Below are 13,264 nucleotides of genomic sequence, written 5' to 3' on the forward strand. Positions count from 1 at the left end.
GACACTACATTTCCCATGAGTTGTTGCGGAGGCTGAAGGCGGAAGTCTGTGAGTTTCGTGGTGGAAAAAAGTTCTCATAGTTGTTTTCATGCCAGACAGTGCAAAAAAGTCACGTTTCAGTCGACTCTCTGTTGAAGCCGTGTGAAGATATCAAAGGTAACATTACACTTTAAAATAAGAGATGCGCTATTAGCATGCTAACTCAGACCGTACATGTGAAAAGACTGATGCAACGTCGTTTTTAACACTTGTTTTCCGTGTAACAGCTAGCAACAGATACGAGTTACCTTTCACTGTTTTGTTTGAGGACATGCAGGCATGAAGACTATTAATTACAGCAGTTAACTAGTAAGATAACCGTTAATAGTCGTGTGTTTTTTAGCTGTTGAGCTCCTCGAATACATTTAAGGTTGGAGCTATGTTTAGCTTAACGTTAGCCGTAAGTTACTGGTGCCAACGTAGCCAACATCGTTGTCAGCGTCCAGTGGCAGTTGCTAACATGAAGCAATCTTGATTACAGAGTCGCTACTGTGCAATTTAGTTTATCTCATGTGGTATTTGCTTATGACAAAACGCAGACAAAATATGGTTTGGTCTGAAAGCTGCAGAATATTTTGCTTCACCGCACACACTCAGTACCCAGAAATGCCTGGCATGCTGCTGCCGAGGGCCACACCTTTGAGGTGAGGAGATTATGGTGAGAGGAGAAAGCGAGTTTTGGGTATTGTTATTGCTACAACCACTGACGGGCTGTTATGAAAGCACCTCCCTGTTATTCATCATGGGAGAGAGCATCCTCCTCACAAAGCAACAACAATGGAGTCCATTGAAGTGAACAGTATACTGGAGAGAGCATGCTGAATCCACTGTCTGCAGGCAAAGCAGCATGACACCCATAAGAGCATCCCACAGTCTGCTTTCCACAGAGCTAAATATTGTGCCAGAAAGAAGGATCACAGTGCGTGTCTGATTATTCAGTGGGCACAGGCGAAATGGTATTTATTGAGTAAACTGCTTTGTGTGTGTGTGGTTATCATCCAAATGTCATGTCTCAATGAAGCTGGAAAGAAAATCAGTTACTTGGTTCAGCAGAGTCATCTGTGAGGAATTTGTCCTTTAGGCCTAGAATAATGTCATTATTGATTAATCTACTGATTATTTTTCCATTACTTTTCCTGTTATCAATTTATTTTGAATGATTTCTGTTCTCTTGACAGGCATACTTCGAAACATGTTATGTGTCACAGTTGCCCAAAATATTATTTTTCCATCAGTGCATTAATTAGTATGGATGTAACAATATAAAAAAATCCCATGGTATGATAATACCACAATAAAAAGTTCATGGTATGACATTTAGCACAATATTTAAAAACAAAGAAAAATTAGAACTTGAAGATCATAAAAACAGACATTTTTGTAATAACTTCAAATGCAGAAACATGTTTGTGAACCTGTAAACAGTAAATGTTTGGTGATTGTATTTTGTAAATAAAACTACTAAGTGATGATCAAAACTTTAAACAAATAATTCTAATTTTTTTTAAAGCAGGGATTCTCATACATTTTCAGCTCGAGACCCAAGAAATTACTTACAAAGACACACATCATGAATTGCCATCAACATCTACTTCTATAAATTGATAAAGAACACAACAAACCATCAATTAAAAAAAAAATATGAAACATATTTATTTCATTATAAAGTACATCACAGCAATAATCCAAAAGGCAAATTTGACTTTTTTGGGTCCCTATAATAAGTTGGGGAAACACTGTTTGAGAGAAATAATTCAACCTGATGTTTTTGTCTCTTCACAGGGACCAGTATAACCTAAGGATGGGGAGTGAACCAGGCCCAGTTCAGATCGTCAGAGTGTGTAAGGAGGATCACTCCTTTGCTTTGGACACGGATGCGTTGGCTCGGGTCCTGTTGGCTCCTGAGGTCAGAGACAAACATGTGGTGGTGCTGTCAGTGGCCGGAGCCTTCAGGAAGGGCAAAAGCTTCCTTCTCGACTTCATGATCCGCTACATGTACAGAAAGGTGAGCCGCACTGTAACGTGATCTCACAGATATTATATCTTTACTCCACATATCTGTCTGCAGCACTCAGAGGCCAAGATCACTCACTTAAAGTGGACTTATTGATGCTAGAATATTTTAATGTTGACTAATGAGAGCTTTATAGCAGGGAGGGCAGCAGGTGTTACTGACAGGTTGACAGGCTTGTGTTGAAGGTGTGATAGTCTGGAAAATCACCAACAGTCTACTGTATGGTTATGTAGTCCTTCCACCGTGATGCCCCTCCCTGCTGTAACATGTGAACCAACAAGTTTACTCAACAGAAATAATTGAGAATTTAGTCATTAACTTTAATGAGGAGAGGAGTGCGTGTGAATATCCTCAGTTTGTTTGTCCAAACTAACCTAAAGTTTTGCAATACATTTGCTGTGGTCAATGATAAATCTCATTGATTTTGGTAGCCCAGTTACCTTTGCTGCACTGCCACCATCAGGTCAAAAGTTGCCTTCCATTTAGTCTTTTGTTGTCTACCCAGTGCAGTCAACAGAATAACTAACTGTGGAGATAATTATGACCTGCCTGACGTTGGTATTTCACTTATTATCAGTCTTCATTTTTTTCAAAGTGTTTCAATGTTTTTTCAGAAGTGAATATTTTTTTTTTAAGATTTTTTAAAGCTACTAAAAGAAACTCTCACATTGTCTGAATTTTGGAGGTCTCTGTGGGAAAAAAAGTGGTAGTGTTTCCTCTGTTATAATCACAAAATATAACATCAAAAATGAAGTTATTTAAAGAAAAATCTTTTTAAGTGGCTAACCTACTCACTGTAACTTTGCCGCCCGGGGAAAATGTAAACGCAGGTTTGTTTCATCTGATTTCAAGGAGAGTCCGTCCCCATGGCAGCCATTAAGAATTACTACATAGAAAGAGCCAATCTTCTCGCTGATGGTCTTGTTAAGTTGGTCATTTAGAGGCATCAGTATTAAATTGAGACTGTTTCAAACAGTTCATTCGAATGAATGAATGAATGAATGAATGTATACAACCTACTGAGCAGGATATGTTAAAAATCTTTCAAAAGATATACTATCGGTCCTACTGTTGTCCCTCTACATCACTATATGGGGATGGTCAGTGCCGGGGTACCTAGTGGCTTGTCTTTCCCTAAAGGTCTAAATTACCTATGGAGAGATGTAAGTTAATATTTTCCTGTCACAGAAAAGAATTCACATCCTGTGTGTAAATGGTGAAATTCTTCTAACTCTCTGGGTTTTTTTTGTAAAAATGCAGTTTTGTGTAGTATTATGATGATGTATTTTGAATTTTGAATGTTCACCTTTGAAATATGTTGACATATTTCATGAGGACTGTGCTATTAGTCATGTGAAGCATGTTCATTAATCATACCTGTGAATCCTCATGTAATTTTTTTGGTGTGTGAACCCTAAAGGTAGAGTCAGTAGTATTTGTCCAAGCTGTTTATAAACGCATCGGAAAGATAGTTGATTGTCGAGTCTCATTTCCAGGACAACAAATAGCGATGCTTTTGGTTGGTAAAGTGTCCCAAGCACAGCGAGATAATGAGAAAATAAGTAAGTAAGTACTATAAGTTTTAAATTATGCAGAACAGAACTGGAGCTTGTATTAATAGCTCAAGGTAAAATGTCTGCTGCTGCTTTATTCTTCAGGATAATTTGGCACACATGACAAGGTATGTGTCGATTTTTGAATGAGCCAGATGGTTTTAATACTGGCAGCCTAGAAGCCCCAGCCTATCCCTGACTGGTCTTGACTTTGTACTTCTGCAGGGTGATGAAAACTGGCTGGGTGAGGAAGATGAGCCGCTGACTGGATTTTCTTGGAGAGGCGGTTCAGAACCAGAGACGACCGGCATTCAGCTGTGGAGCGAAGTTTTCCCCGTCCAGAAGAGCGATGGAACAGAGGTACGAGCACAATATATTTATGTATGTGCTGTGTGTATTATGGCTGTATGATATGATCGTATGTATCATGTGATGATAGAAAAACATCTGTTGTTTCATATTATTACCGTTTATTTCATTGTGTAGCAGATCACACTCTTTACAGCAATATTTTTTGTCATTTCGAACATTGTGCATTCTTCCACACGACATGGGTACAGGCAGGAAATTTGCATGAAAGCAAAACAAACAAACATGGACAGAAGAATGAACATGACACAGTACAGGGTCATTTGAAACAGGAGAAGGACTCCGACCAGCCCAGACAAAACAAAGAGCTTGTACCTAAAAGAGAAGCTAGTTCTGTCTCGGGGCTGCAATTTGGGTATGAAAAGTTTGACACAGACCAGAAAACATTACTTTGCATATTATGTTGCAGACCAGTCCCCACAATGTACTCAAACACCACTAACCACTTTTCCCATCTAATAATCAAATATCAAATCATGTCTATGAAAGGTGTTTATTTTATTTGGGTCATTATCAGATCTTTGTTTCCTCAAAGTTCATCTCTCCTCTCCTCTAATTAAACTTTCACACTTTATCTTTGTAACTACATTCCTGCTGCAGTTTGCAGTGCAGAAGAGATTAGTTGGATTGTCAGTTTGTATAAAATTGATCAATAGCTATGTTGATAATCTGTTTATTTAATGTCAAACATTGTCTGGTTCCAGCTTCTCAAAGCTCTTCTTCTTTTAGTTTAGATGATTGTTTGATTAAATCAAGCAATCTGAAGATGTCACTAGGATTCTTGGAAATTCCTGTGGGCATATTTCAGTATTTTCTGACATTTTATATACTAACCTGGTTCTTCCCAAATACTGATTCAGGACTCAAAAGTGGGTCACAGGAGATTTTATTTAAGTCCTTTAAATATATAAAAGACTGTAACAGAAATTCTGCAAATTCAAGTTTTATGTCTGCAGTACACTTTTCATAAACATTTGTTTATTGTTTTACTGATGAGAGGTGGAAACAAAAGCCTGTTGAAATGCACTTATTTTGTCTTATTTATGAAGAAAGTTAAAATGTTGTTTTCACGATGAGAGGAAATAAAAAAAAAACAAGATGTATTGTTGACTCTGCTTAAATTAATTTATGTCTCATTTTCCGTGTGTATATGTTTTAAATAACATGTCAAGATAGTCTAAGATGACGTGGACATGGCAATAAAAATGGTCAACAGCATTCATTTATGCACAAATGAACTGGGTTGAGACCAACTCCAGTCCCTTGCAGTGTTCATGTCATGTGCTGTGTTTTGTCCCTGGCCTCATGTAGGTGGCAGTGGTGCTGATGGACACTCAGGGAGCCTTTGATAACCAGTCCACAGTGAAGGACTGCGCCACCATCTTTGCCCTCAGCACCATGACCAGCTCAATACAGGTGAGTGATCTCTTCTCATTACCTCTGATTCAGTAACATCTCATTATCCTCGTTATCATGTGCGCTTACATAGTTTCTCTTTTGTAGATCTACAATCTGTCACAGAACATACAAGAGGACGATCTGCAGCAGCTACAGGTCTGTTTACATTAGTATGACAAGAGTTTAACTGATGATATCAGCAGGTACCTGCTAGTGTTGGTTAAACATGTTTGAATATTTCCACCTATGACAACAGAGTTTAAGACTATATGATTTAGTCTTAAAGAGATCGTTTGGATTTTTTTTTTAAAGTGGGGTTATATGAGGTGGTCAGATGCCAGCAATACCACCATTTTATATAAGCAGCAACAACCTAAAAAATATCAATGTTAGTTTAAATAGGTGTTAAAGTTTAAGAGAGACATTTCTGATAAACCAAATAATGCTCTCTTCAAACCAACCAAACTCCATGGACAAAAACAGTAATTTAACCTGGCAGAACACTGGAGTTGCTGGTTTGTTGTTGGCTCCATCGGTCAGTTTGTTTGTGTTATCAAGGCAGCTGTGGGCAAGCTTTGAGGTAAAATTACTGATTTTGCTTAATGAGTCTAGCTTTGGTGAGAGCTGTATTTGGCTTAAATAATAGCAATTTCCTGCAGGGAAAGGCTGTCTGGTGACAAGATAAAGCGGTTATCTACTGTAGGTAGTACAATGACTATGGATAAGTACCTCGTACAACCACACATTAATTAATTCAAACTGTACCTTTAATTTATTTTGAAGACATAGGATACAAAATATAAAGGTCTTTGTGTGTTTTCAGAAGGGTGTTTCAGTAATGTAACAGGTTATCATTAGATGATTTTGGCAACTCAGTATTAAATTCACATCATGGCCACCTCCTCCTCCTCACAGCTGTTCACAGAGTACGGTCGTCTCGCCATGGATGAGATCTTTCAGAAGCCCTTTCAGGTAAGAGATGTTTGATATGTTTTGTTGCTCTGATGTGTTTAATTATACGTTGTTTTTTCTTTAAATCAACACCTTTCTTTTGCTCGTACAGTCTTTGATGTTCCTCATCAGGGACTGGAGCTTTCCCTATGAGTATACCTACGGGTTTAAAGGAGGCAATGAGTTCCTGGATAAACGGTTACAGGTACCAGTTCTGTCCCGTTGATTTGGCAGAATAATAAATACACTTAGCTGATCTTTAACTGGGATTTAACCATATAAATGTGTTGATTTTAAAGGTTAAGGAGGCCCAGCATGAGGAGCTGCAGACAGTGAGGGAGCACATCCATTCATGCTTCACCAAAATCTCCTGCTTCCTGTTACCTCACCCTGGGCTGAATGTTGCCACCAGCCCCTCCTTTGATGGACAGCTTAAAGGTAAGGTCCCCTGTTTTCTATATTATTCCATTTGGTGTTAGGTTGATCTTTAGCAGAAAGGCCAGTACACTGAGTGCTATCCTAAGTGTTTTTGTCTTTTGTCAGATGTGGCCCCAGAGTTCAGAGAACAGCTGCAGAGCCTGATTCCTAAACTGCTGCACCCAGACCGTCTGGCTGAGAAAGAAATAAACGGAAACAAAGTCACTTGCCGCGGCCTGCTTGAGTTCTTTAAGGTAACATCGTCTCCATCTGAGTTCACCTGCTAAAACCACACCTGAGTTTAATTTCTAATGTTGTAATTATTGTCTTCCCAGGCTTACATCAAGATTTACCAGGGAGAAGACCTGCCACAGCCAAAGACGATGCTCATGGTATGTGCAGGATTAATGCATTAAATTAAAGCTTTAAAAAAACGCTATTTTTCCCTGTTTAAGGTGCAATATGTAAGATATGGTCAGACTATTTGTTTAAAACTTTCAAAAAATGAACTAACGTTATCAACAGAATGTGAAGAAGAAAATGTTATGATGGTTATGTCAAAGATTTTATTGTCTTCCAGAGATATCTACTGAAGTTAGCATGATAACCAGTTAGTTCCAGCCCTGTAGTTTGAACTGGGGAATGTATGCAAGCAGTGATTTTGCTACCTTCACAAGCTCTCTTAGCTTTTATAGTCTAATAAATAAGTAAAATAAACTCACAAAATGCCAAGAAAGGACATATTCTTGCAGGTGTTGTCCGTAATAAACCACACACCTTCTGAATTCAGGTTTCTCTCTTTCATTAGGGGTTCTGTGGGTTCTTAAAAAGTCTAAAATCCTATCATCTGAATTATAGGCCTTAAATCTTATAAATATGATTCTTTCCCCTGTAACAGTTCTTAAAAATTGATTGAATCATAAATTTAACATTACTTCTATAAAAGTGCTTTGACTTGTGCTTAACATCCTGTAACAACACTACAGAACCAACACTGAACCAAAATATATTAGTTTTTACAACATGCACGTTGAAGAAAGAATGCATACAAATCTTGCGAGGATTCAGCGTATCAGGGGTTCCCTTCTAGATATGACCAAGAGATACAGTGTGCAGCTGTGGGCGATTCAGCAGGACTGCTGGTAGCAGAAAGCCACTGAATCAGAGTTATGTTCTCAGCACAAATAAACACCTCCCACACCACCGCACAACACCTGATTCTCTCTGAATGTGTCCCAAGGCCTCGTGTTGTCCAGACACGTCTGTTCCACGAACAGGTTGATGAAGTGATCCTCTCTTTCCTCCATCCAAAACTCTACATTACTGATAGTTTCCTGACTTTGACCAGCCGCTGGCAAACTGATGGACTGAGTCGCAGGCGACGCCATCAGCTGGCTGGACTTGAGCCGGGCCAGTTCACGCCACTGCGAAGTCACTCTGTAACATTATAACATCTCGTTGTCAATCTTTGGTCTGAGCAGGGCTTTAGGGACACTAGCTAAAGGGCAAACTGAGCTAGCAGCAGCTAGTGACTACAACCAAAGGTAGTTATAGCTGAGAATATAGTGAGCAGCAGTTAGCAGTTACTCTGGTAATATGCTGCCACCTGTGTGTTAGGATTTACTTTAATCTTACACATTGCTCCTTTAACTAAGTGGTGAATTTAACTTGTTAATATACGTCTGTTTGTCTCACCAGGCTACAGCAGAGGCCAATAATCTGGCAGCTGTAGCAACAGCCAAAGATCAGTATTACAAGAACATGGAGAAGGTGAGTTCATTTATATGTGGAAAAAAAACTTATTAACAAAGGAAGGATGGATAACACACTACTATGACTGCAAACCTTTTTTTTTTTTTTTTTAAGTTTTTCTTCTCTCCATTTTCTTGTCTCAGGTGTGTGGCGGAGACTTGCCTTATGTGTCTCCTGACTCTCTGGAGGAAAAGCATCACTTTAACTTCCGAGAGGCTCTTCACACCTTCTCCTCCACCAAGAAGATGGGCGGACAAGAGTTTTGTGACCGTTACCAAGCACAGCTGGAGAAGGAGCTCGAGGACATGTGGCAGTCATTTGCAAAGCACAATGAGGTGAGAGAGGATTGCATAAATGTGGTACAATCTTTATTTTTTTACGTTAAAGCTGCAACCAGGAACTTTCAGATTTTGTTGATTTTGGAGACCCCTGTGGACAAAAGCAGTGGTGTTTCCATTTCTGTTTGTGCTATAACCACAAAATATGACGTCAAATATAAAATAATTTGAAGAAAAATCTCCTCCTGCTTCTTTTTAACTGGCCAACTTTCGACTCACTGTGATTTTTGCACTCCTTGTAGTTGCTTTAAAATAAAAGTCTGAATCTTAAACAAAAGCACTTAAAATTTATTAAGCAAAACATTTCTTCCAGTATATTATTATTGCAGATATTGCTGTGTTTGGCTCTGATATGATTTGAAAAGTGTTGTTGATCTTTTTTTTTGCTCTCTTCATTGTAAAAGTCCAAAAATCTCTTCAGCGCATTCCGGACGCCTGCAGTGCTTTTTGTCCTGGTGTGCCTCCTGTACGTGCTGTCAGGTATTTTCCTGTTCGTCGGCCTGTCCACCTTCGCCCTGGTGTGTGACTGTACTCTGGGTGTGGTCATGATGGCCATGCTGACGTGGACCTTCATCCGCTACTCCGGTCGGTACCGGACTGTGGGAGGAGCCATCGACCAGGCTGCAGGAGTCGTCCTGGAGCAGGTGAGAGTAACAGGGCTGGAGGAAGTGGTCATTTATTGTTAACTGATGTCTGTCCAAATAGGACTTTTCTTTTTGTCATTGCAGCCTTTTTAAAATGTATGTACTGATAAGAGTCACTAGAGGGAGCTATTGATGTTGAGAAGAACAAATACTGCATCCAGCAATCCTAAGAGAAATTAGTAGTAATCTATCTTTTGATTCACACAATAGCTTTAATTTACAATATTACTGCTTTGTACAATTTGGATGCTCTTGCTTTATACAGAGGCAAAATAAGACACATGGGTGGGCCGTCACACAGTGTGACAGGAAGCCTATCAGAAAACTCTCTCGCACATACAGTAACTGTCACAGTGTTAGGTGTTGTTTCATTGGCTGACAGTGTGAGAGCCTGTTCAGTGGTTAGTAGGTGCAAAGTTTACAAACACACAAAGGCTAATATATGGCTTAGGTTTTTTGCTTGGCTTTGGTCAGATAATTTCTGACCTTTTTTAAAGTAGCAAAGAATTTGTTGTCATCAGAAAAAGGCCAGTGGTCATGGGACTGAAATCACAGGTTAACCATGTGGCTTGCTAGCCAACAGGCTGTGTCCACACTCGAGTCCTTTTAGTGGTGCCTTTGGGCTCAAACAACCTGTTTAACGGCTCATTTCTACTGAATCTGCCTTTGAAAGTATTTTAAAGTTTTATTATTCAGTTTTTTGGCCACAACAAGGAAGACAGACCCAGGAAAGCTGACAGACACACAGATGTGATCTTTTATTGCCTTATAAATTTATTACAGGTAATGTGATAGTTAACATTTGTCTATTGCAATAGAAAGTCCACTGAGCTTACTCAGTAAAAATGGGTAGTACTACTGTATATGAAAAAGTGTTGTAGAAAGCATTTTGTGACAGAAGAGAGAGCTTTGTGAAGCCTGAGAAACTGCCTCAAATGTCACTTGAGTCAGCATTATCTGTGGCTACAAGACTACAAGTTTGAGTATAAAAAAAAAAACCTGTGGGTGTGAAGTTAGACAGAAGTGAGCTTATCAAACCTCTCTAGCAGCTCTATGTCTCTGTTTAAGGCAACATTAGCATAACAAACGAGCATCACTGACCAAATCTCTGATTGGTTCTTAAATATACGTCCATACTTGAGCTAGTGTGGGTGGCTAGCAGAGCATAATGGTAGGAGGTTTCTGTTTGAATTTCAGCTGGTAAACAAAAGCAAAACAAAGAATGTGGTTAAGGGTTAATTAAACCCCCAAGGATATTGTTTTATCAGTTCAGTTTGTTTATTTGTCTGTCTGTCAGCTGGATTACGGAAAACCTACTGGCCTGATTTTGCTGAAATTTTGTGGAAGGGTGTAGCACAAGCCAAGCCGGATACACAAATCATTTTCCACTTTCATCAACAGTGCAATGTCAGTTGTATCACAGGTGTATATGGCTAAATGAAATTAAAGGGACAGTTGAGCTTGTGGTGCTCAAAGCGCCAAAAAATACATACAAATATTAAACACTAGTGTCTCTTTCCAGAAATTATGACCAAGTTACTCAGAGTAATCCACAGACCTTGTTGAGAGCAGCTTCATGTAGAAACTACTTCCTTTCTAGCAGAAAGAAAGTAGTTCCAGTAGATTCTTTACCTTGTGAGGCAGCTGGATTCGCAAAGAGAATCCATGTTGCCAGGCGCAGCCAATTAGCGTCCTAGGAGGGACTACTGGCAGCTACAGATGTGATTTTAGGTGTGACGACAGCGAGAAGTGTCCATGATACCATGATAGCATCAGTTATATCAGAACTGGAGAGTATTTCTTCATTTAAAGAAGAGGAAAGAACGACACTGAGGGCATTTCTCCATGGAAAGTTGACCAGCTTCAATGAGAGTTTGATCTGATGGGTTGAAGTTTGCCTGTGTTAGACGTCACAGACAGATGGTTCATTCAGTCACCTGCCAAGTGGGTTTTTTTTTTTGAAAGTGCGTGCATTTTTCCAAACCATTTCCAGGGACGACTTCCCAGATGGTTCAGTGTAACAAATCATCTGGCATGTCAGGTTAGTAGATTCTAGCGTAAAACGAAAGTAGTTCCTTCGTGAAACTTCTCGCAACAAGGTGTGGGTTATCTTGAGTAATCGGGTCATGATTTCTGGAAACAGGCATTGCTTCTGAGTTTTATTAATGTATTTTTTGGTGCTCAGAGCACCACAAGCAGAGTGTCATCTAGTGAGTTCCCCTCAAGTTTGTTCATCATGTCTAACAACACAGGTGAAGGGAGCTTTGCGTGTGAACAGTCCTCTGCAGCGTCATTTCTCTCAACAACTCCATATCGAGGCACTGTTAAGTTGCTAAGCCACACCCACTTTGAGCAGTCCAATCACATGTTTGATTTAGATCCTTCTAGTAACTAAACCCGGAAATATACGTCATATAACAGAAGCTGAAGATGCTCTAAGTTTTGTTTCACTTTGAATTTAACTATTACAGTCCCATCCACACAGCAGTTATTAAATTATGTACACATTTTACAAAGTTGATATGTAGAGCTTTAATTAGATAAAACAGACAAAATAAAAAAAGAATAGCTGGATCCATCATCAATGCAGCACTAATATAAAAGGAAAGTAACGGTAGTGAGAGTCTAAAAGCCATGCTAACAGCCCTCAGGGGTCAGCTTGAGTTTACTTTGCTTACTTAATAAGAAACCAGAAGTGGTTTGAATTTATCGAACCAAACTCTTCCTGCCAGGTTTAAAAATACCACAGCTGAGGCCTGAACCAACCACAATACAGAGAAACGGAAGTCAGCAAATGTTGCAGCACTTGAGGCTACAGTATGATGTTCACTGAAATGCCTTCCCCTTTCTCTCTCTGCGTTTCCAGGCCACCGTGGCGTTGAACAAGTCGAGAGGAGTGAGCACGAGTGACCAGAAGAAATCCAGTTAGGGGACCTCTGAACCCTCATAATCTCGATGCAATGCAACCGGCGCACAACACAAGCACACATTCAGCACTAAAGCCTTATCATGCCACCCATTGGAACAAACATGCAGCTAAACCACATTGGCACAAGGTAAAAAACATGATGCCAACACACCAGCATCTCTATTATGCACGTTAGTCTCCAGACGCACGTAAAGGTGACTGGATTCACTGAGGCAGTCCCTCGTATCAATACTTCATGTCTTAAATTGACACTGCCATCATTTTACAAGTTTACAATTGGTCTTAATAGACAAGTCAATGTTTACCTTTAAACTTATAGAACACTTAAATTTTCTATCTCAGCTGAATGCATCTTACTTGGCTGTATGTATTTTGTTCAGACGGGTAGTCAGGGTGCTTTCAGACAAAGCTTCTGCAGTATATCTTTAAATAATTACCTTTTTAAATGCTGGCTTCAAAGCTTACACATTTATACATATTTCTTTGTGGCTATATTTTTTTACTTTGTGGCCTTAAAAACATTCCATTCTGTTTGTTGATTTGCTTTATATTTGATATAAATTAGCATTTCCAGACAGGTGAACTGTCACTACTTTAAGAGGAGAGGAGGAGATGCACTTTCTATATTAGCACAGCAGGTTTGGAAGCAGTTGAATCTCATGTTTTTTTCAAGTGCTTTGCCATTCCTTGATGGAAATGTGTTACACTTTGTAGATTTTGATACTATATACTAGACTCTTCTAGTGAAATTATATATAGAAACTTTTGCAAAATTTTCCAACTCCAAAGATGAGACATATTAGAACACTTAAAGGTGTTGAACACCCAACATATTAAACTAGCAACCAGTCAGCCAAAGA

General features: G+C 39.2%; 1 protein-coding gene across 1 annotated transcript; it reads left to right on the forward strand.

The window, feature by feature from the left end:
- LOC146326651 (atlastin-3-like) lies at positions 1 to 13,264 on the forward strand. Its single transcript, XM_084718958.1, has 14 exons — positions 1 to 156; positions 1,822 to 2,044; positions 3,832 to 3,966; positions 5,287 to 5,391; positions 5,479 to 5,529; positions 6,289 to 6,345; positions 6,437 to 6,529; positions 6,624 to 6,762; positions 6,868 to 6,995; positions 7,077 to 7,133; positions 8,440 to 8,511; positions 8,637 to 8,828; positions 9,236 to 9,475; positions 12,342 to 13,264. Exons 2-14 carry the CDS (start codon positions 1,841 to 1,843, stop codon positions 12,402 to 12,404), a joined length of 1,536 nt encoding a protein of 511 aa, XP_084575084.1. The 5' UTR covers positions 1 to 156; positions 1,822 to 1,840; the 3' UTR covers positions 12,405 to 13,264.

Source organism: Lutjanus erythropterus, chromosome 5 (genome assembly GCF_056507025.1).
Source record: "Lutjanus erythropterus isolate fLutEry1 chromosome 5, fLutEry1.hap2, whole genome shotgun sequence".
In the NCBI taxonomy this organism is placed as follows: domain Eukaryota; kingdom Metazoa; phylum Chordata; class Actinopteri; order Lutjaniformes; family Lutjanidae; genus Lutjanus; species Lutjanus erythropterus.

Excerpts from the sequence above, each read along its gene's own strand:
- LOC146326651 (XM_084718958.1), top strand. The coding sequence starts at position 1,841 with ATGGGGAGTGAACCAGGCCCAGTTCAGATCGTCAGAGTGTGTAAGGAG. Across the intron at positions 8,512-8,636 it reads ATTACAAGAACATGGAGAAG|GTGTGTGGCGGAGACTTGCC; the intron begins GTGAGTTCATTT and ends TTCTTGTCTCAG. Across the intron at positions 8,829-9,235 it reads CATTTGCAAAGCACAATGAG|TCCAAAAATCTCTTCAGCGC; the intron begins GTGAGAGAGGAT and ends TCATTGTAAAAG.